The sequence below is a fragment of the Anabrus simplex genome, chromosome 1, assembly GCF_040414725.1.
Source record: "Anabrus simplex isolate iqAnaSimp1 chromosome 1, ASM4041472v1, whole genome shotgun sequence".
Classification (NCBI taxonomy): Eukaryota; Metazoa; Arthropoda; class Insecta; order Orthoptera; family Tettigoniidae; genus Anabrus; species Anabrus simplex.
In genome coordinates, this window is record NC_090265.1 from 1,149,405,991 (window position 1) to 1,149,431,304 (window position 25,314).

At 39.2% G+C, this 25,314-nt stretch overlaps 1 protein-coding gene across 4 annotated transcripts in view; it reads left to right on the forward strand.

Annotated features, from left to right (window-relative positions):
- LOC136858113 (protein PRRC2C) overlaps positions 1–25,314 on the forward strand; it is a 708,190-nt gene that overhangs the window by 440,426 nt on the left and 242,450 nt on the right. For all 4 annotated transcript variants that reach the window (XM_067137420.2, XM_067137417.2, XM_067137419.2 and 1 more), the window contains exons 22-24: positions 11,846–12,409; positions 12,708–12,849; positions 17,766–17,859. In XM_067137420.2, the coding sequence (XP_066993521.2) occupies positions 11,846–12,409; positions 12,708–12,849; positions 17,766–17,859 (800 nt within the window). The remainder of the gene's footprint in view (positions 1–11,845; positions 12,410–12,707; positions 12,850–17,765; positions 17,860–25,314) is intronic.

The following is a 25,314-nucleotide window of genomic DNA, read 5'->3' on the forward strand; positions in this document are numbered from 1 at the left end:
AAGATTACAGTGTTGTGTACTCTGAACCAAAAACCCATTCTACCATCAATTTTCACTGCAGCTCAGTTGTCAGTATAAATGCCTTTGATTGCTTTTAATAATTAACCTCTAATCCTTCAGTATGGCTGGCATCTTTTCTGTTGGTCATCATATTCCTTCTAGATCTGCACAGCATAAATGTAACTGTCTATTTCTTTAATAGCATTTTTCAGATAATGGCACGTACTGAAAATTTTGTCCTGACAATCTTTCTGTGGAATCCATACTGGTTCTCATCACACTTTCTGTCTACCATTGGTTGCACCCTCCTTTCCAGAATGCCAGTGGGCACTTTGCCTGGTATACTGATCCATTTAATATCTTGATAATTGAATTATAACCGTGAACAAGGATCTATGTTATATTTTGCGTGTGTTGCAAAAACACTCTCCAGAAACGTTATTGGCTACTGAGTCAGGATGCTTAGTATAATATATCATTAGACCCTTGTTCCATAAAAGTGATACGGATGTTTTTTCAAAAACCATCAAAATTTATTTCATGTTGGCCGTGCGGTTAGGGTCGCAAAGCTGTGAGCTTGCATTCGGGAGGTAATGGGTTCAATTCCCCACTGTCGGCAGCCCTGAAGATGATTATTCTGGTTTTAAATTTTCACACCAGGAAAAGGTACAGCCCCAGCATTTTTCCTGGGGCTGTACCTTAACTAATGCCACGTTCGCAATCCTAGCCCTTTCCTATTCTTAAATTGCCAAAAACCTTTGATGTGTTAGTGCGAGGTTAAGTCCTCAGCGCGGTCAATTTAAATGCTCGGTCATCTCTATGCTGCAGGAGGAGTTCTGAGCATCGTGTTTAAACTCTCCCAGATTTGTGCAAGGCTTTATTCAAAGCAACACAACTTTGGTATTATTTAACGGATTTCAATAAAACTTTCACTTGCATGTTCAGAAAACTCCTTTCTTCCAGGAAATACGATGCTATCTTGCCTTAATATTTGATTTTGGTGTGGAACATCTTGAAGCATCCCTCAATGCAGAGACCCACTTTGCAGTCTGAACAGCGAAACACTGTCTCTCTCCGAATTTTCCGTTTGTAGCACATTACATAATCGGATTAATTTTGAAAAGTTTGGAGAATCCCTGATATGTATCAAGTGCCTTGCTCTTGTTGAAATGCATAAAATTATTGATTCAGATACATCCACTGAAATAACTGACCCAAAAATTGGCGTAGACAGAATAGAGCTTTTAGCAATATAGCTTCATAGCGTAGGCTTTTGTATTATAGCCATTAGCGTATAAAGAGCAATCTCTGCGTATATCTCATCCTCCGTGACTGGTTTCCAATCCCGCATTCTGGAACAAAGTGGTAATAAGCCCCTAGATTGGATTCTTTGCTCAGCATATACATTTGTTTCACAAACTATTAGTTCCTATAACTCGTCCGTAAAGAATGTCGTAAAAACCGGCACACAATCATATTCCCCAACTGCTTTATTCTGAGGTCGTGGGTTCCTTATAAACTGTTCTATTTGACCCCCGTAATTAAACATGTTTTCCTACTGAAATTATTAGTCGTGACTTGCAGTTTGCTATTCTGAGCTCTATCAATCTTATCTGATTTCGAGCCGAGGACTTCGCGTAGAGCATTGTCAACCACATTACTCAAATCACCATCAAAATCTAGCAAATTTTTATCAGAATCACTCAACTTTTCTAAAACATCCTCTATTTTCAACCTTCATAATAACCTGCACTTGTTTATAAAAGCCATTTCCACTCACGACCGACGGAATATAAGACATATTGTGATAAAGAAAAAGGACGGGGAAAATAAAGTCGCGAGAGTCCTGAATAGATTAAATTTATGATTCTGTTGACAGCCGGATTCTTCCCCTAGGGGAAATGAAGGTATAGTGCAAGAAGTTTGCATAGTAGTCGACACATAGCAGCCAAATCTGTGCTTGCTCCTGGTGGCAGCCATAAACATTTCTTGAAATACCACTCGAATTTCAGTGACAAAACACTATCAAAATATAGATCGAGGAATATCGTTCAAAAGCTGAAACCTTCCACTTCAAGGAGAGATGTGTTAAAAACACAAATAGCTTCGATCATAACCGCTAGATCGCAGTACATTATACGTGTGTATCGTGCAAGCAGTGCTTGTCACTTCACTGCGCGTGATACTCGCTACATGACGAGCATTGCTCCACGCTGACAGGTTAAACTAGTAGAAAAATGTTTTACATAAATATTTGTATTTCATAACCAGTAAGATAAATATTGCTCATGCAGAAATACTTTACTCTTTATTAAGTTTTCACTTAACAAAGGTGAGAAAATGAGTGTATCCTCCTAATTCAATACATCATATATTCCATCATTAGACAGAGTAATCAAATTCATGCATGTTTCGCCTCGTTTGAGCCATCTTCGGTGAGGTGTGGGGAGGGGGTGAAATAATTTACATAATACAAGCTAAAAGTGTTAAAAAAAAATGAAGGAACAAATGAAAAAACAAAACAGAGCCTGGACAGAAACAAAATTAGCACAATATACAATATTTACATTATCATGTGGAGCAAAAAACAATTCACTGCGACAAATTTCAGTGAAACAGAGTTTAATACAAAATATGAAAGAAACTAAAAAGTGTGTTAACCTAAGAAGAAAAGAAATGAAAACAAATGATACAGATGAAAATGAACAATTACTGCATGTAATGAGGTTGCGGACCTCTTAGTTTACAAAGTACTGGTTTTGTAACAATACAAAGCAGGATGAAATCAGTGTCGTAAATTTAGGCAGAAAATCTATCTTTGTAGCAACCCATCACATCGAATTGGCTATGAGGGGAGTAGGAGCGAAAAAGTTTGAGAAACCAAGCCTGACATAACGTACAGGCAGAAGGCCTGTGACAAGGAAAATCACAGATGAAATTTAAAGCTTCAGAACAACAGCATTCTCAATATTTCTCAATCTAGTGGTCCCATTCTTGATTATTGTTTCATAATGTTGGCTGGTTGGTTTGCCTTATTATAAAAGGTCGGAAGGGCAGGGACATGAAATTGAGAAGCTGTGTTAGGGAGATGACAGATGCATGGTAAACTGTAAGTGACCAAGTGGAAACCGTCAATGAAGTTCCAGTGGTGTTTAGGAGGCGGTTGTCCTCTCGCACGGCCTGGCCTTCTCAAAGTAACGGTCTCATTAGCGCAATCTATAATAATCTGCACTCATCGTGTGAATGGAATGTTCTTGAGTAGAAATGGCTACGGAATAGTGGAAAGGCTTCTGTCACCAAACGAGGTGAGAGTTCTACGGAACTTAGCATAATACTAAAGTACTAAAATATATGCTCGAGCGCGCTAACGAGGCTGTTACTTTGAGAAGGCCAGGCCATGTGAGAGGACAACCACCTTCTAAACATCATTGGAACTTCATTGACGGTTTCCATTAGGCCACTTACAGTTTACCATGCATCTGTCATCTCCCTAACATAGCTTCTCAATTTTATGTCACGGCCCTTCTGATCTTTTATAATAAGGCAAACCAACCAGCCAACATTATGAAATGATAATGAAGAATGGGACCGCTAGATTGAGAAGACATTGCGAATGCTGCTATTCCAAAGCTTTAAATTTCATCGGTGATTTTCCTTGTCACAGGCTTTTCGCCTGCACGTTATGTCAGGCTTGGTTTCTCAAACTTTTTCGCTCCTGCTCCCTTCATAGCCAGTTCGATGTGATGGGTTTCTACAAAGATAGATTTTCTGCCTGAATTTTCGACAGTGATTTCATCCCGTTTTGTATTGTTACAAAACCAATATTTTGTAAACTAAAAGGTCCGCAACCTCACTATATGCACTTATTGTTCATTTTCGTCTGTATCTTTTGTTTTTATTTCTTTTCTTCTTAGGTTAAGTTTTTAGTTTCTTTTATATTTTGTATTAACCCCTGTTTCACGAAATTTTGTCACAATGATTATATTGTGCTAATTTTGTTCCATGTAGGCTCTGTTTTGTTTTTTCATTTGTTCTTTCATTATGCTTTTTGGCACTTTTTAACTTATATTATGTAAGCTATTTCAACTCTTCCCCCCTTCCTTTTTTTCACTGAAGATCGCTTAAACGAGCTGAAACATGTTTGAATTTGATTACTCCGTGTAATGATGTAATACATGATGTATTGAATTAGGAGGATACACTCATTTTTTTACCTTTAAGTGAAAACTGTTAATTCAGAATTATTCTAATATCTTGTAATAAGCTTTATTAAGTTACCATTTTTATTACTGACAGTAATGCAAGATTGACTAAAAATTACTTAGGCCTGAAAATATATTGAAAACCACACATTTGAAGCAAATACTTCAGTATTATGCTAAGTTCCTTAGCACTCTCACCTTGTTTGGTGATAGAAGCCTTTCCACTATTCTGTAGCCATTTTTACTCAGGAACATTCCATTCACATAATAATAATAATTGTATGGCCTCAGCTACCATGTGCAGACATTTCAATTTGACGCCATCTGGCTGTCTGCTCGTCAATTTCGACGTTCCGTTTTACTCTAGGCCCACTAGATGTCAGACAGAGTGCGTCTATGGCTGAGATTTAATTAATTTTGTCGGGTAAACACCAAATGTGTCACCAGAGATCTTTTACATGCCGACATCGTACGACATGGAGTGTCGAATGGACTTTTTTCCACCCTTCAAAAATCCGACTACCTCTGCCGGGTTTGAACCCGCTATCTTGGGATCCGGAGGCCGACACTCTACCGCTGATCCACAGAGGCAGCTATTCCATTCACATGATAGGTGGAGATTATTATAGGTATTATCAGACTGCACATTTGTTTTGGTAGTGAGATAAAATTCACTTTCCAAAGACAGAATGACATTGGTTGCACATTGCAAAACGAATGGTTGCTGTGTTTGTTGTAGCTTGGTGCAAGGGAAGCAGACATTACTTTTATGTTCGACATAGACTCTTGTTCTAACACTGTCAGAAAGAACACATTTATCTTCAAATTTTTCTTAGTAGTTATATCTTCTATGATCATAAGCTAAGACTAAGTGTAGAAATAGATAGCAGATACATTATAGAACAGTATTTTGCAAATAATTCAGCTGTTATAAAAATGCAACATGGCACTATTATGCTTCAGTTGTTGCAATCCTTTCTATCCCTCTGCTTATGGATAGATGAAATGACTGCTGTTATCCAATCAGAAGGTACTTGCTAACATTCCATGCTAATCTTGCTACCCTGCGAAGCTACTTCATCCCTGTCTTCCGATTATATTAAACCTTTTCATATCTAATTTCATATAGTACTATTGCTTTATGACAATGGAGTTTATTTACCGTTATTTCCACTTCCTCAAGCGTAATTTCACTTACATCATTGTCCTCCTCCCCATAAGTGTCGTCGTTTGCAGTGTCAACAAAAAAATATTCTTGTATGTTGAGAAGATTTTCAAAATATTCCTTCCACCTGTCCAGTGATTCCTTGGGTTTTACTATGAGTGAGTCTGATCCTTCCAAAACCCTACTGATTTCCTTTTTCTCCTCAGTTTCTAAGATTCTTCATTACTGTCCGGAAAGCTTTCCGTTCCACTTGACCAAACCCTTCGAGGTTATAACGGAAATCATTGCAAATTCTAGAGCAATTTGTTTCACCCAGATTCTTTCATCTATGTACGATTATCTATCTGTATCACTTTCTTATTTGAGACACCTCCTTTTACATTTACAAGATCCCAAAGGAAGCTGTACTTTCGAGAGTCAGCTCAGTTAAATGTGAAAATGCCGCTGTTAGATGTTGGGTCCGCACTGTCAGTATTTATTATAAAATTTGTATGTTTACATATTTATTACTCGTATATGTTTCGAGACCTGACCCACACTCTACTCGTACCAAGGGTACGGTGGGACTGTTTGGTACCACTCTGTTTATGTGGCCAAGCACTGTCATATGAAGTGTCTGTACAACTAAGTTATGTTTAAGGGGCAACTTATTTCAAAAAAAAGAGAAATTCAGTTCATAAGAAGGTCTTAGGTGGACTTTAAACACCAAGCGAGATCAAGATACTGTTTTATTTTGAGTTAATACAAGTGATCTACTTCGGGTGTTTTTTAAGGAACGTTTTAGAATGCTTCCTCAACGAGACAAATATACACCTGTTACTGCTATTTACATTATTAATAAGGAAGCTTTTTAGAGAGTGAGTGTGTGTGATATTTTACGATTTCAAGTATTTGCTTTTAGCGTAAGTTTGTATTAATAGATCTTAAAATATGTGGAATTTTCTTTTGAGATGTCAAGTTCACTGATAGTTGGCCAGCTCTCAAACATGTACAAGTATTAATTATGTAAACTTAAAATTTTCTAATAAATATTGGCAGGGTGGACCCAACAACTAATTGTGGTATTTTTTATAAGCTTAGTCAGTACGGACCAATCAAAGGCCAAAAATGGTCAAATTTGTTGATTCAGTTAGATGTAACTTAAAATATTTCCAGTGTGTCAAACACAAAAGTTCAGTATAAGTATTACACTGTAACGCCCCTGTTTAAAAAAAAAAAAAAAAAAAAACAAGGAATATTAATTATGTGTTTAAGAGTGTACTTTTCGTATCTTTAAACAGTACCTAAGCAATGTCCGACTCGCTGGCTGAATGGTCAGCTTGCTGGCCTTCGGTTCAGAGGATCCCGGGTTCAATTCCCGGACGGGTTGGGGATTTTAACCTTCATTGATTAATTCTAGTGGCCCGGAGCCTGGGTGTTTGTGCTGTCCCCAACATCCCTGCAACTCACACACCACACACAACACTATCTTCCACCACAATAACACGCAGTTACCTACCTATGGCATATGCCGCCACCCTCATCAGAGGGTCTGCCTTACAAGGGCTGCACTCGGCTAGAAATAGCCACACGAAATTTAATTTAATTTACCTAAGCAATCCCTTTATTTCTTCTGCTGCATCCCGGTTTTCCACCCATTCTACTTCTCTATTCTGACTGGTGATTGTCTGTTGTTTGGAACTTTTTTCTAATGATATATATGTACTTCTAATTTTCTCATCCTGGAGATTCTCTACAATTATCCCCCTTAGTGCCACGCCTCTTTACCTTGGGTACGCTAAGAATGCCACCCACTTTACAACCATATTGCAGGGCATCCTTGCAATTTTAGCAAGTTTCAGGAGGACTGAGATCATGCACCTTGGCACTTAAAGGGTTATTCTTCTGCAGACAGATTTCACTTTCTCTCTCCCAGGAGGCCTACTGATACTTAATTAGCTGCAGATGAGAATAGTCTGTATCATCAAAAGAAAATACGGAGTACCCACACATTCCTAACAGATTTCCTAAATTCGAAGTCGATTATGATTTAATGTATTATGGATCAGGATCCCATGTGTAGCAGTACATAACTGTATGATTGAAGAATGTATTCATTCGTAACCGCTAATCCCATAACAACACTGAAGACCAGTAAACTCTTTCCATTCCTATTATGTTCCATATCCTTCCCACATTAGCTGGCCATACACGGACAGATCTTTTCGCAGGCCTCGCCTTTGGGGCCAGATCCGACAGACCGCCTGCCAGGCGCGACCTTCAGAGACCCGGCCTGCTGCTCGTCTTCAACTGTGACACCAAGCTTTTCGTGTTCTGCAACATAATCTGTCAACATTCCAGACCCTCCCGTAAATGGCATGATCCCTTTGTTCTCGGCAGGCCAAGCCTCATCCGCTGGTCTTTCAAACTAGTTTGAAATCCTTGGTGGTTGGGTCTGCCGTACTTTGAACTGTGCGATGGACATCGAAGCAGACAGTGTAAAGAGGAAGGAAAAAAAAAATGCTGTTGCATTTGATGGAATGTGCATTTTGCTATACCAGTATGTTAAATCATGCAAACAGGAAAATCATTCGAAGTGGATGAAATGGATAGGAGAACGAGGCAGCTTTAGTCACATGAGTCTGATACAACACCTGAGAGAAAATGAACGGGACGATTACAAGAATTATTTGCGAATTGACCACAGCGATTATGGTATGCTGTTAGGTAAGCATGTACTGGGCGAGTTGGCCGTGCGGTCAGGGGCACGTGGCTGTGAGTTTGCATCCGGGAGATAGTGGGTTTGAATCCCACTGTCGGCAGCCCTGAAGATGGTTTTCTGTGGTTTACCATTTTCACACCAGGCAAATGCTGGGGGTGTACCTTAATTAATTAAGGCCATGGCCACTTTGTTCCAACTCCTAGGCCTTTCCTATCCTATTGTCGCCAGAATACCTATCTGTGTCGGTGCGACGTAAAGCAACTAGCAAAAAAAAAATCATGAATGGATTTTTCTCATTATGTTAAATGTTTTATCTGTTACAGTCTCATCCTTGGCTTTGACAATATGAAAGTGACTGAGGTATGAGCGATGCTAGTAATGCCATTCCTTATGCAGCCAGTCCCTGGTATGAATGGTATGAAAATATCACTCATAGGGTCAGCTGGTGCGTGCATTTCAGTGGGCTTGGCAGACTGTTATGCGGGCAACTTATGACTCAGTGAGGAAAACAGCGGGAAGCTACCTCACTCCTCATTTCCCTAGTACGCTTCTTCAGTGATGCCTAGGCTATGACAGCTATTGGCTTAGCTGTGGAGGATCAAACCAACCTTCGAGCTTAATACCAAACATACACAACACATACAATGACTTGTTTACCGGGCGAGTTAGCCGTGCGCTTGGGGCGCGCAGTTGTGAGCTTGCATCAGGGAGTAGTGGGTTCGAATCCCACTGTCGGCAGCCCTGGAAATGGTTTTCCGTGGTTTCCCATTTTCACTCCAGGCAAATGCTGGGGCTGTGGCCTCTTCCTTCCAACTCCTAGCCCTTCCCTAACCCATCGTCGCCATAAGACCTGTCTGTGTCGGTGCGGCGTAAAGCCACTAGTAAAAAAATTACTTGTTTTGCGTAGCTGTTACTGGAGAACAGTCTAATTGAAAGCGTAATTACTGTGGATATTGTAGCTTCTAAGCTGAAGAAAGAGGAAAGGAGAACACTGAAGAACGCTTGATTGCGACACTGTCACACATCATGTTTTAATTGTCAGAGACACGGCCGCTCTTTGTACATTTCAATAAATTTCTCTAGCAGTACCTTCATCCACTCATGCTTTCCTTACAAGAGGCTTGATCTGTAAGGCGAGGTCTTTCCGTTGAGGCGCTGACAACAGATCTCGCCTGTAGCAGATGACACCTCGAACTGATCTTGCTCACTAACGAGCAGTCTTAGCCTGTTGGAACGCGTCACAAAAGGCCTCGCCTGTTACAATTCCTTTCCGTGTATGGCCAGCTATTTTCTCACATCCTCAAGTTCTATTTCCAATTCTTGCATTTAAATTGCCCATTTGCACAATCCCAGTGCTTCATAATACTTATCAACTTACTCATCATCTGCACCCTATATGGTGATTACACTGAGATAATTCTCATCGTAATTTCTCAAACTGCTAAATCTACCCACATCATTCGTTCATTTACATGCCTAAGAGAAGCTGTGTTGCTTGCACTAGCATTCCTGCACAGCCATTCTACCCCGCATTGCGCCCTTAACACCTTATAAGAATATTTTATAATCTCGCTCTTCTTTGTTATATCTCCTTTCCCAATCATCAACAACTCCTGAACAGATCCAGACAGATGCATCCTATTTGCTGACATGGCCAGTTCTACTTTTGGTTCTTTTCTTTCTTTCTTTCTTTCTTTCTTCCATAAGCCCCATTAATATAAATGACTCCCTATCAAATTTCATTTCATGTGTCAAATTGTTTCCAGAGAAACCCTCACCTGTCAAATGGAAGTGGGACTTGCTTACGCCCATAAGTCCAAGGCTTACTCAAAATATTCTGAGTTTGATAAATTCTTTGAAGCAGCATACTATCGTTCTTACACATAGTCACAGTGAGTCTGCTCCTAACAGTTTAGGGACTGCCAGTAAACTGTATAGTCCCAACCACCTCAGCACGAAGATGGCCAAGTTATGGTAACCCACTCTTATTCCATAGCAACTGGTATCCCAACTCTCAGAACCACTTATTAGGCTACTCAGTTGTTGCCCATGATTCACAAACTATGATGTGAGTTGTTTTTAAAGCCACTCACTACTTTCTATGTGGTAAGCAGATCAAAGAGAATTGCTGACCATCACATTGGATGTCTACGAGTAACTAGGTTCTTTGATAAGATCTACTCTCTCATCCTTAACATCACCCTACAGGTAGTAATCTGTTGTTTTCAAGCTTGCTGATCTTTGTGGCTGCAAGTTCTTAGTTCTTTTATATGATCAGAATAAGATACCCATCTGATGTATGCCAATTTTCTGAAATTAACCGTGAGTTCTTTTCAGTCATCGAGCTTTTTGCAAATCCCTTGTAAATGCACTTTTGCCAGTTTGTGTTTCCCCTCTCTCAGTTGGTGGATCTACTAATCACTTAGCTAAAACTGCTCACCTAATTCTAGTCTTTGTGGGTACAGGACTCTTTCATGAAAGGTGTGTGGCCAGTTGTATATATTTTGGAGAATTCATTTATCCATTGAGGTGAAAGAAAAATCTTCTCTCTGAACCACATGATGTTTAAAATACCAGGTAACTGCACAGTGAAATCTACGATGTGTGTACAGTAACAAACTTATTGGCTTCTGTAACTCGTGTCAGTAATCATGTAAGACTCCATTTTCCCTATCCTTTTTTAGAATACAAATACTCAGGCTCGTAAAACTCCTTGTGATTTCAGAGGAGAATGCTACAGTGAGCTTGAACTTCCATCTGTGGCTTACTCAATTTATGATGCATATGTGCTGCAAAGATCTTGTTTATAATTTTCTAAGTAGGGCCAGTAGTCTCTTTATGGATGATCACGCGCTGTTTATACACTCTCAAAAGTGCTTTAATAGTGTACTTCTGAGTGACTAGATCGCCTACTATGAAGATACCAGCCACACTCGCTGGTAAAGTGCCCATGAACATTAAAACGTTTGACAAAATCTATCAATCTGGAAGACTTCTAGAGCTACATAAGAAGTTCATGCTAGAAAGTGTAAATTTGAAGTAGATTTTTAGCTTTTCAATGTTGGTGAAAGGGTACAGACTCCTCCAATGACAATGTCATGCACTGATTCATAAACATGACAGTTCTTCAAAATGTTTTCATAACTTTAAGGGTCTTCATCAAACACTAGTTTTTAGGTTCTCAACAGTCTTGAAATAGTCCTGGTTTTTGAATGCCTAGTATCCATTACTTTCTATCGGGTTATAAAACATTGTCCTTTGTGCTATTTTTTATTTTGATGCCTCCTCTCTCTGCCCAATAAATTGATAGTGCTTCTTGGCTTGTTTTCTTCATTCATAGATGCCTGTCCTGAAATGAAATATGTGCATATAATATTCAAGAAAAGATGGTGGGTTTTTTTTTTTCCTCTCCATTGTTTGAAAAATGAGGTACATTTTGAGACCTTGTTTAGCAAGATGTCTAAATGACCAGTGTTTTAAAACTTTTGGTGATTACTGATTCTGGATAATTACTCTTTCTAGCTTCATTTTTAGTGTCCGCAGTTGCTCCATTTTTTATATGAAGCATCTGAAAACCGTAGTAGCTAAATGTTTTTGCTTGTTACATTTTAGTTTGCTTTGCTATGCTAGTGTTGAAATGTTAATTTCCCTTTTACCCCATGCTCTTATACCTCTCTTTCCTTATTTTGCTAGTTTTCCTTTTCTTTTTGCTTGATTTGATTGGTGCTGACAGAATGTGTGAGTTCCTTGTTTTGTGTTGCCTGTATTTTCGCATAGGTGTGGTGGTAGTTGATGACCAGCCTGGAGGGTCAGTGGAAGAAGAGCGTTTCAATTTTGATGCAGACAATGGCTTCCAAGAAGTACGCAGTAAGAAGAATGTAAAAGAAGCTCGCCACAAAGAAGAACAGAAGGTGCAGCAGCGGACAACTGGTCGTGAGAAGGAGAACACTCGTCCGAAGGGAACTAAACCTGTTCCCACTCAGGTTCCATCACCTGTCCCAGGGTCTGCCCAAATGACGCAGCAGATGCAACTACCACAACAACCACCACCACCACCACAACAGCAGCAACAGCAGCAACCACCACCACCAGCTCAACAGCCGCAGCAGCAGCAGCAACCACCTCCTATCCAGCATCAACCTCCTGCACCAGCAGTCCAAGGCCCAAAATCTCAAATTGACCGCCAGAGACCGAAGCTTCCCCCAAGATTGGCAAAAAAGAGAGAGACAAGCCGCATGCAAAAGGCACAGCAACAACAGCAGCAGCAACAGCACGTTATTCACAATGACGTCTCAGAAATGAACAAGATTAATCATAATGTCAGCTTGTTTCCCGTGAAAGGTTAGATGATGTTCTTTATTTTAAATAAGTTGTAAGCCATTGAACTTTACTATTTGAGATATTTCCCTATTATAGTGCCTCAGTTTGGCTCAGTAGCTTGGTTCATCTTCCAAGATTCTATAGCCAGTAAGATAGAATAGCAATAATGCTAAAATGTTCCTTTTGATTATAAATTGTTTTGATTGACAAATTAGGTATGTAACTCTGTTTATTTTTGCTATAGAATTGGTATTGTCTGTTATCTCAAGTTTTTGTTGTAATCCACTTCAATGAATTTAGTTGTGCTCTTCTTGTACAGACTCAACCAGTCCTGCCCCTCCTCCTTCGGTGAATGCCTGGGATAAGCCTATAACTGCTTCACTACAATCAAACTCTCAAGGCACTAATGCACCGCCCAGCATTCAAATTGTTGGTGGTCTTACAAGCTCTACAGATAGCTGGTAAACACACATCATATTATCTTCTGTATATGAATTTAAATTAAGAAGTGTGAAATGTTATGGTATTCCTGTGTTATAAGATGTTTGGTATTTTAAAAATGCAAAATAGGTAAGCAAAAGGCACTAAAAATATTGACAATAGACAACAAAATAGGCACTGTAAATGTAATTTAGTGATGTAATGAAATGGCGTATGGCTTTTAGTGTCGGGAGTGTCCGTGGACAAGTTTGGCTCGCCAGATGCAGGTCTTTCGATATGACGCCTGTACTTTACAAAGGTGAAAAAATGAGAGTACCCTCCTATTCAATACAATAAATATTCCGTCATTAGACAGAGGCCCACAACCTCACCAAGTGCTACTATTGTTCATTTCCGTCTGCATCATTTGTTTTTTCATTCCTTTGTTTTCTTAGGTTAACACAGTTTTTAGTTTCAATTATTATTTTAAATTAATGCCTTTTCACTGAATTTTGTCGCAGTGAGTTGTTTTTTTGCTCCACATATTGATGTAAATATTGTATATTTGTGCCAATTTTGTTTCCGTCTAGGCTCTCTTTTGTTTGTTTTTCATTTGTTCCTTCGTTATGTTTTTTAGCATTTTTTCAACTTATATTATGTATATTATTACAAATCTCCTCTCATTTTTCACTGAAGATGGCTCAAATGAGCCGAAACATGTTTGAATTTGTTTACTCCGTCTAATGACGGAATATTTATTGTATTGAATAGGAGGATACTCTCATTTTTTTCACCTTTGTAAAGTGAAAACCGTCAATACGGAATGATTCTAATATCTTGTAATGACGCCTGTAGGCTACGTGCATATTGTGCTGAGGATGAAATGATGAAGAAGACACATGGTTAAAATTCCTGACCCTGCTGGGAATCGAACCCGGAACCCCTGTGGCCAAAGGCCAGCTGGCTAACCATTTAGCCATGGAACCAAACTAATTTAGTGATGATTGTATAACAATATTACAGTGGGGTGTAAGGGGTAGGCTGTCCTCCTCAAATGTCAACCTCACCCTCACGTTGTGCACCCTGCTTTCGACTGACAAGGCTCTGGCTTCTGAGTGACTCCCGAGATAAGGAGTCCCCCTCTGCTATGCCAATGGCTCCCTATGAAGGCAGATGAGTTGGCTGGGAATGGGGCACCCTCTTGCCCTTGAGGTGGAAAACCACCTCTAAAGGTGGAAGAACCATATATGGTCAATGGCATAGAAAGTCCTCAACGTCGGACCAGGCGTAGGGACAACTAAAGCTTCCCTGGCAGCTGGGAAGACGGGCAAAGGCTGCAGCAGTTTGGAATCTCCAGTCGTAACTCTTATACCACTGGGGACAGGTTCAGAGTCTGTCGAGAAACGTGTGATTGTTGATGCAGCAGCATTCCCACACTAAAACATGTCACGCACAGGCGTCTTCTGAAGAACTCAGCACATACACTACAAGTCCTGCGGTGATCGGGGATTTTTGACGGGAGCAGGACTGCGTAGTCTGGGAGCTCCTAGTTACAAACCGGCACGTAGGCAACAAATGTGTGATCGCCGTTTTGCTTGAGGAGAGGCTGTAAAGCGACTCGTGTGCTGTATTCGTGACTGAGCAGGCCTATTCATCGACTCTGCTCACCCTGAATGGGGGGGGGCTATAAGAGGTGCCCTAAACATAGTCAAGCTCAACACAACCCGACTAGGAAACCGTGCGCAGAGGGTACACCACAAGCGGTTAAAAGAAAATAAAGATGATTTTTGCAACCTGGAACATCCGTACTCTGAACAGCTATCGTGGCTCATGAACTGAAAAGATTTAACTCGTTGGGCCCGAGCCACGGAACCGTTCTGTGCTTCGTCTCGGTGGACCAAACGCCGGACCACGGAACTGTTCCGTTGTCTCATTTTACTACGTAATTCAACTTTTCCTCGAGATGGCAGAGTGGGTTGCATTTGTGATTTGTGTGGGGATTCTTTCTTTGCAATGTTATATGCTCTTTGCTAATATATATCGATAGTGTGCTTGGTAATATTAGTTTGAAGTGGGCTATCTCTCGACTTTGAGATTTGCTTGTAAACAAGATGGTTGCCAGTATAGAACTGATATTTACCGATATATAACCCCTTTTAGGAAGTAATGATGATTAGGAATGTACTCTTTTTCGGTGAAATTAGTAGTAATATTAGTATTAGTGTTAGCAATGCTCCTGAAGAACATATAGATGTGGAAATCGAAGAGGAAATGCAAAAAGAAGGCCGTGTTGCAGCTCAGCAGGCGGACTGAGTACGAACCCGTGATGCTAATAAAATAAAATGTTTTACTGTATTCCTTCTTCTGCAGTTTGTGGTATGAAAGCCTTTTGTTTCCATGTATATTTAAATCTTTAATGGTCTTATAAGTAAGAAATTTCTCACGACATGAATCGACACTATATTTCCTCCAAAATAATCCCAGCGCCAGTTCAGTTTCAATCAAACAAATATGCAGGGCTCAATGGGTTAACATCGATATTGCAGCACTGAGTGAAACTAGAAGGCCCAATGGAGGACACATTAAAGAACAAGGAGGCGGATACACTTTCTTCTGGAAAGATAAAAGTTCGATACTCTCCTAAATTGCTTCATAGATTTTGACAAATATTCATAATACTCTGTCATGGTGTTGGCTTTGCCATTGCAACTGTAACGTTAGCTCTTCCACATAAAATTCCTCTCTGGATAGCTCATACACGAGCAGGGAAGGAGAATATACAGAATATACAGAACCCATTTCAAGTAGATTGCCTTCAACTTCTCGATTTTATCTAACTGTTCCATACTCAAATGTTCCCAAATGTTTTCCAAGCCATATGTTGCTACAGGGCTGATTTTTAGATGAAAGAGTTTTATGGCTGTTTCTGAAGACAAGTTTCTCAGATGCTTAATGTCGTATATTGCTTTCATAGATGCATTTAGACGGTCCATGAGATGGAGGATAAAAATATTGCCTCTGTGGATCAGTGGTAGTGTCGGCCTCCGGGTTCAAACCCGGCAGAGGTAGTCAGATTTTTGAAGGGTGGAAAAATGTCCATTCGACACTCCATGTCGTACGATGTCGGCACATAAAAGATCTCTGGTGACACATTTGGTGTTTACCCGACAAAATTCATTAAATCTCAGCCATAGACGCCCAAGAGAGTTTCGGTTTACTCGGTCTGACATCTAGTAGGCAGAGAGTAAAACAGAATGTCGAAATTGATGAACAGACAGCCAGATGGCGTCGAATTGAAATGTCTGCACACGGTAGCTGAGGCCATAAGATTATTATTATTATTATTATTATTATTTATTACCTTGGGTTTGAAAAATTACACCCATGTATTTAAAATGCTTTACGGGCTTGAGTTCTTGGTCTACATAAAAGAAGATTCCATGAGGACAGAGGAGAGTTTTACTACAAGCCGTAACTAGATAAGGAGTTTTTATTATCAAAGGAATGAATGTGTATGTGAAGGCTTATATTTATTTCACAACATCCTCTCACCAGTCCTTAATTTCTGGTAGTAACAGGAATCAAACCTTGGCCTCAAGGATGGCACCTAATAGTGCTAACAGTTGAACTGTGGAGGTGGACTATGTGTAAGTAATGGGATGGGGCTAACTTAATGTATGTATATTAATCAGACCCAGGAAGCTGTTGCTTGTGCCAGGCCCCCATTTTAATTTTTTCCTGTCTAAATTCCTGTGGTCAACTTATAGTTCTCCGCTAACCCCAGTAGTATTAGGTTTGAAAGGCTGTGGAGATATTCCATTTTCAGACCTTTTATAAAAGTACAACCACCAGCCAGAAAGCTAGGCAAGAGAAGAGCAACACACACTCGGCAAAAGCACCGTGGTATGTTGGTAGAATTGAGCAATTTAGAACAGAGAAATAGAGAGACTCAGAAGGATCAGTACAGTAATCTGCTCCTTCACACATGCTCTTTTCTCATTATGCTCAAGTCTTCCAGAACCATTTCGTTCTACTTCCCCTGGCAAGTTCATTTCAGTGTTGTACCTTTGTATGGCCGCCTTTGCTGGGAGGACCTATTGTTTACAGTGCACTATGTCTTCTGGTATAGGCTAGAGCAATTGTGTTACTTTCATAGATATGTCTCTGTCTTATCCTTGGCTTTGACAATGTGAAAGTGACTGAGGTATGAGCGATGCTAGTAATGCCAATCCCTATGCAGCCAGTCCCTGCTATGAATGGTGTGAAAATGTTGTTCATAGGGTCGGTTGGTGTATGCATTTCAGTGGGCTTGGCGGACTGATATTTAATAGCAACTCTGGCTCGGTGAGGAAAGCAATGGGAAACTACCTCACTCCTCATTTCCCTAGTATGCCTTTTCAGTTATGCCTAGGCCATCTATGACAGCTGATGGCAGAGCTGTTGACGATCCCACCAGCGGCATCGCTGACAGACTGAACATACATACACCTTTTTACGGGGCGTGGAGATTGATACATATGAAGGGGCCATTGTTGAGAGATCTTGGTGTGGTACATATACGGTAACAGGAATGCAGAACTAGGAAGAGGGAAAGTAAAATGGAGGCTAAAAGCAGAAAAGACCTGAACTACTTACCACTGCGAGCTTATTATAACGTGCCTACTCTGTACTTTTACACTTACTCTTGCAGTAAATGTCCAGAGTAAACTTACTCTGTACTTTTACACTTACTCTTGCAATAAATGTCCCGAGTAAACTTTCCTACAAATTAAACTGGGTATTTTACTCATTCACCCACTGCAACATGCACAATGTACTTCTAGTAAATTTTTAAAGAGTGAGAAGTTAATAGATTGTTCTTTATATTATAGTTCAAGCAATATCTTCATTTACACAAACCTGCTTGTTTCTCATTATATATCAAAATCTGCATTAAATTTCTGGTTTGATGTTTCAGTAACCTTGATGTGAATGAACAACCTCCATCAGGGGCCAGCAGTCAGCGAAGTACTCCCAATGGAGATAAGGCTCCAGGCAAATTAAGCAGAGAGGTGAGTAAAGATCTGAAGAATTGGTTGGTCATTCTATGGATTGTAGTCCATCATCAATCTGTTCTTGTGAGACCCTGCAGAGAAAGGAAAAAATGGAAGCTAAAAGTTCATGTAAACTCTCGTTCTACCCAGGAAGGAAATTTCTGTTTCAGTACTTTCTGTAATGTAGAGATTCAAAAAAATGTTCAGTGATATTTGCGTCATCATCGGCTGTAACTTGATCAGAGTATATTTAACTTTTTCCTGCATACATTGACCAGTTCAACTCAGTTTATGGATGTGTTTACGATGATTAAACAGACCAATCCTGGCATAAAACATACGCCCACACAAATAATACTGAATGGATGGTGAAGGGCGGGTTGTAATTGACAGAGTTTTCTTGCTTGTCACTTGGCCTCTTGATGTCTGCGGCGTTCTCTTTCAAACAAGTTGACAGCAGTGGATGTAGTGTTCCGCCACAGTGAGCGGTCCACAGCACATTCTTCCCATGTCTGTATTTCTATACCAGTTGTCTTCATGATGTATTTCAGCTGGTCCTTAAAACGCATAAGAGGGGCTCCATGAGGTTTACTGCCGGAGCAAAATTCACCATAAAGAATTTGGCGGGGAAGCCTGGTATCACCCATGCGGTGAACATGGCCTAACCATCTCAGTTGATGAGCGATGATTGTTGCCTCAATGCTATTTAGCTATATCAGACGGTTCTGTAGTCAAGTATCAGGAATGTGTTAAGAATTTGGGTATTCTAATGGATAACACTCTGTCCTGGACCTTTCATGCCAAGCACTTGGTCAAGAAAGTGTCTGGCATATTGCATCAGTTTCGACGAAACTTACTGTATCTTCCTTTCTCGGTGAGAAAGATGCTGATCCAAACTATGGTATTTCCTATTTTAGATTACGGCGCTGTAATTTACAGCAATATCTCTGAGAAATATAATAGCAAACTCCAAGGTATTCAGAATGCCTGTGTTCGATTCGTCTTCAATATTCGTAAAGACTGTCACGTAACATGTTACTACAAAGCTGCAGAGTGGTTGAAACTCAGAGATAGACTATCATACTCAGCTGCTTGTTTACTTCTGAGAATTTTAAAATCTAATGCTCCCTCATATTTGACCAAGTCCTTTGTTCAGATGAGTCAAGTGCACGACGGGGACAATAGGTTTACAGCTAACACCCTTCAGGTTCCACAGCATCGTACGGTAAAGTGCAGTAAGTCGTTCATTGTCACTGCCTCTCAATTATACAACGATCTTAAACTATATGAAATTCTGCAAAGTAGTGTTGGAACTCAGAAAAAATATCTTAAATACCGCTACCTTTCCACTTATTAAGCCATGTAAATGAATTTTCACCAAATTAATTAAATAGTACGAAATATCATAATCCCCTAGATACATTTTAGATGCTCAGTTTTACTCTTAATTCATCCTTGGCTTTAAAATTCTTAGGTTTCTGTTTCGTCTTCTGTTCCTTGTTAGTATAGTGTATGTTTATGAAATGTTAAAGTATTATTGTAACCTCCTAGATGTTTAGTTTTTAATCTTATTCTTATATCCTCAGTAGGAAAATGTATCTTACGCTTTTTATGTATTCTTTCATTATTTGTGTGTTAGGTGATACATTTAAGTTAAAGTGGCAGTTAGTTACAGCCAAAGGGACCTCTGGTCCTACTTGTAATTAACTTTAAATAAATATATTTCTATTCTATTCTATTTCTATATAGTGTCCAAGTTTCACAGTCATACTGCAGCGTGGAAATGACAACAGCTTTGTACACCATGCAGTTTTAGGTCGTTATTTATGAAGACTCAGTGCATTAACCGTCTGAATGGTGCATGAGCAGCCCCAATTCTTTTATCAACATCTTGTTCACAGGTACAGCATTTAGACAAGATGCTTCCAAGATATGAAAAGTGATCAGCCTATTCCAGTGTTGTCTAAGATGGAAATACTGAACTCAGGAAGTGTTAATCCTGGGGCAGAGTGTGCAAGTACCTTCGTTGTTTTTTGTTTTTTTTCCCCTCCGTATTAACGGCAAGACCAAAGCGATCACATGCAGTTTTAAAGCAGTTGACTGACTGTTGTAGTTCTGCAGGTGTTAGAGCAGGAGATGCGGTGTCATCGGCATACTGCAGTTCTGTCACCCGGGTAACCAGAGTAAGTCTTTGTGGGCGAAGTCTTGCTGGATTGAAAAGGCCTCCATCACAACAAAATTTAATCTCCATGCCTAAGTTGTTTGCAGATGATTCATGCAGCATGGCAGCCATGTACAGTACAAAGAGTGTGGGAGCAAGCACACAGCCTTGTTTCAATCCATGAGTGATTGGGAACAAATCTGGTACTGAGTTACCATGAAGAACCGCCATAATGAACAGCTTGAACCAATTCCACATAATGTTCAGGACATCCAAAATCTCTCAATACTTTCCACATAGCAGATCTTGGTACTGAATCGAAGGCATTTCCAGATCATAGAAAACAAATATGTGCCTAAGTGAAAGTAAAATGCTCGTATGTCACTATAAATTAAAGGTTAACTGTGTTCTGCAACTTACTTAGCACATTGCACACCGAAGTCTCCAATTTAGTGTGAGGTATGAAAATAATTACATCTTGTCAACAATTTTGGTTGTTGATTCTGTCTTCTGTATTAGTTACATATATAGGAAGTAGAAGAGGTTAGTAATGCATGCTGTTGCTGTGTACAATAAAGAAGTCTCCTTGTGTTTAGGGAGGGTGTATTTGCTGATTACATGGATTGAATCTCTCTTCATTGACTCCAGTCCTTTTTCAATTTCTTCTGATTCCTTGACAAGTTTGTTTCCTCTTCTGTCTTCATCAGAGCAGAAAACAATGCAGATTCTCTTCATACTGGGCAGCTTCATGTACCGTATTGTAACTTAAGATGTACTAGTCGAACTGACAGTTCACCATAAGTTTTGTGGAAATAGAATTCCAGGTCTTAAGTTCTTTAGGATGTAGAGGACTATATTTTCTTTTTCGTTGCACAAATGAGTTTTTATATGAAAAGAAACATGCTAAAAACAAATATTATTTGGCTGAGCATGGCTCATGTATTTATATTGTTCTGAAGCAATGTGTTTGAAACTGGCACACTAATTCGTCAAGGAGTTTCTAATATGCTGGTACATTTGCATGGAAATAAACACTCACCATTTCTCAGAAGACCAATTGTCAAGTTAAACGGATATTTCTATGTTGTACCTGTACTGGAATGAAGAAATTTAAACTGTACCTTAACGAGTCCTGATATTACCCGTGCTTTTTTGTTCACTTTATAGGTAAAATAGATGTTATATACTGTACCAGTAAATTTAGTCCCTTGTAATGAGCACTACGATAGAATGACAATCCTATGATTAATACCTTCATGTTATTGCTGGTATCGGTGTCAGAACACAGCTGCATTGTGAGAAGTTTTCTCGCACCTCTTTTGGCTTATATTTCTTCAACATTTCAGTAAGAAATTGACAGTTTGTTCGGTTTCACCAGTTTGTGAAAATTTGCTTTGTGAGAAGTCTTCAAACTTCAAAACAATTGATAAGCCCACCCTTACCCAGTGAAAGGCCATTAATGTGTAGTTAAAGAGCCAGTTCTAATATCTTATCTTTCAGCATATTCCCAAATGTATGAAACACCTTAATCCATCAAGTTAACCATTCAAATAAAGCATTTCCCCGAATTTGTATGTTGCTCAGCCTGTAGCTTTTTACTCCCTAGAGGAAAGATGCCTTTCATAACAGCTGTCTTTGTTATGAAACTCAAATTATTTTGTATTTATTGGTCAATCTGTTATTTATATTTTCTGCAGTGTGTCAACAGGTCCTGAAAGTGTCAAGAATTTGAGTGGTAGGTCATAAAATTCGAGAAAAAGTCATGAAATTGAGTTTTGGGTAATGAATTGTTCTAAATCAGAAAAATGGAGAGAAGTTGAATGCCAGTAAGTAGATTTTATGTATCCATTGCATTTTTACCTTAATTTTTGTGGCACATCGTAATTTTTCCAAATGATGAAAAATATATTTTGATTACCGAAGGGACTTGCAGAGTAGTAGAGTTTCCACAATCGTTCATAGGCTTGGTGGTAATACTACTTGATTTTTGTTGAATGTTCACAACCTTTTGTAGGCTTACTGATTATACTTTTTGTTTCAGGTATCGAAAATTGAAGTAAAGTAATGTTATTTCATTGAATCTAGTGTTCACAAACATTAGTCTATATAAAACTGTGGACTTGAAAGCTTCAGATCAAATTCTAAAGATACCATGGAAAGTGCTCTTCATCATGATGAATCGAACTGTCAAATGTGGCTTTGACCAATATAAAACAAATTTAATGCAAGGTGTAATCTGTTCTCAAGTTACTTTTTTTTTTTTTTACAACCAGAAGTTTCAACTAAAGGACACTTAAATATTCAATTAAGACCTGTTCCTGCTGCATTCTCCAGAGATTCAAATGAAAGCCCTAAAACAAAGCTGTTGAGTAATTTTTAATTGGTGAATTATGAGGTTAAAAATGCTGAAATTAAATAGGCTATGAAAAAAGTGATGTCTCATTCTTCAGTGAATAGCTATGGAAACACAACATAGTTATTTCAGGTAACGTTTTCTGATAGTATGTACAACCATTTGTCTCTTCTCTTTACGAGGTCTCGTATGAAGTAAAATGATCCCAACTTCATCAGAGGAGTTAATGAGATGAAATTAATTACATGATATATGATAGTAGGAAGGAAGAGGGTGATACCGAGAGATGGTGAAAGTATGAAGGAAAACTACAAAGAATGAAGCATTAAAACTGACACGTGAGTAGGAAGGAAGAGGGTGATACCCAGTGCCAGCACATGGCCTTCATTTGTCAAATAGCACCAAGAGGTCAGCTCAAGGCTTTAAGTTTCCAGCCAACAGATGAATATTAACCAGCAGCATCATATACCCTCACTCCATATGAACACTGCAGAAAGGCCTGGATTCGAATCCAGAGTTTTGGCGCGCAATCTAGTGATCAGAAATTGTATACTACGACTTTTCCCTGCCGGCCAACATTCTGATGGTGGGACTCAAACCGACTCTAACCATGGTCAACATGTATAATTAAAGAACCACATAATCGGTACTTTATTTTTTGCGTTGGGCAAAATTAAATATACATTATCACTCACAGAACATGTTTCGACCACTTGCTGGTCATCATCAGCTGTATAAGGAAAACTTCGATGAAAAATATTGGACAATAAGCACAAGCGTTAATCTTTAGGTTATGGAAAAAATATTTGCTGTATTGATTGTTTGATTGGTAAAAGTTCTTTCGTATCTTCACTGTTTTAAAATGGCGGTCATCTGGTTAGGGCAGCTGGCCTCACGTTGTCATATCTTGGAGAGATGTTTATTCTGCGCTGCTTTGGGGATCTGTCTTTGTGCACGACCTTGTGTAGTAGTGATGTGACACGGTTTGATTGTTCGTGCAATCCATAGAAGAAAAGGGAAGTGGAGATGTGTCATCATCTAGTACGTCATTTGAGGGAGGGGGGAGACTTAGCAGTGATTCTGCGACGTCGTGCTTGATTATTTCACTTTTTCGTCTTATTTGTTGTCTGTCAACCCATTCCATGTATTTACTGATGTGCTCGTATAAGAGGTCTTCTTGCTCATTCATTTCGTTAAGATTCCGTTCCCCATTTTCTAATTTATCAAGAATAATGTAGATGTTGTCTAGGTTGTTCATTAGTGTTCCTTTATTGATCTTACTTATGATTTGAAGGTCCTGTTTGATATTAGTGAATTTGTGGTTCGCTTCTTTCATATGAGCTCCCATAGCAGAGAATGTTCTGTGTTTCTCTGCATTGACGTGTTCCTGATATCTAATTATGAAGCTCCTTGCTGATTGTCCCACATGTTTTTTATACTGCGTATATGTCGACTTATAAATGCCAGATTCTTGGAATTCATCATCTTGAAGTTAATTGGCTCTATTGTGATTAATGAATCTGTAAAATATGAATAGAAGCTGTTGGTGTGACATCAGATGTAGGCCTAAAATTTAGTGACATATTTGACAGCAAAACAGCAATTTGTTCACCCCTACCAGCGCTCATGTCACTATTACATGAACTACTTTCACTACATTCATTTCCACTAAATTCTTCATTGCTTATTTCTGTATCAGTGTCACTCTCTTCTAAAAATTCCCGTATAATCACTTCGTCACTCAACTTGGAGGCAACCATGATTTCGCTTATGATGAGATTGCTAAGATCCAGGTTATTCTTTCCACGGAATAACTGCACAGAAGTGTTTGTCGAAAACATCAATGGAATACAACAGTTCTTAAATCTGTCCAGAGGTTACCTTACTAATATCAAATCCTTTCACAAAGGAAACCGGCTTGGAGCGGGTCTGGAAATAAACACTACGCGTGGATGGAGAGGTCCATCAGGTACATCAAGGGGTTAAATTGTACATACAGTCGAGCTTCGGAGATTTAAAAATTTAAAATTTGATATATAGAAAACTTGCAGTGTTATAAACACATGAATAGTCAACTGTTGCTGCTTCCTACTACTATTGTTACTAGAACTACTCCTGTGGGCTTACCAGCTAGGGTTTAATGCTGTCGTATTAATACTGTACAATTCAGTTTTACTGCATTGTGTCTATTAGATTAAACTACTACGCAGTTGTATTGCTGGTATATTTTCATTTTACAGTACTTGCACATCTTTGAAAAGAAGTCAATCAGTTTCTTTTGCCTCCTATTCTGCAACACATGGTTCTTCACAAAGTTTTCTAAGTGTTAATGGCTTGATAAACATCCTCATCAGCTGAAGGTTGTCCTTGTATGTATCGACAAAAAACGGCCAGAATATGCTGAGCTTAGTCTCCAGGTGGCACTTCTTTCAATAGCGCCATATCATTGTTTGTGATGTCCACGTCCTGTTTCTCCAAACCATCTTGCTGCACTGCTACTTCTTCCAAGATTTCCCTGTCTGTGGGGTGTTTAGTTATTAAAACATCTGCATCAACATTAATGAACTAGTCGTAATCTTGTTCACAAGAAAAAATGTTTTGATAATCCAACCATTCTTCAGGCACAGGTTCATCTAGATCTCCTTGTTCTTCAAGCTCAAATTCATTTTTTGAAATAACCGGCCTTGTGGAAGCAGTTTGCAATTGTTTATTCTGTTACATTAACCCACGACTTCTCCAACATAACAGTATCCAGAACATTGAAATCGTTGAATTGTTTCCCTGTCTCAACATTTCTCATTAACTGTTGAACACTTTTCTTTCTGTAGTGATGTTTGATGTTTTTTATACACCTTGGTCCAGAGGCTACAACTTCGTCGTGTTCGGTGGTAGTAAAACACACGTACAGCATGCAGATTTCTTTTGACCTTGAGGATGAGAAGGACAGTTATCGACAAAC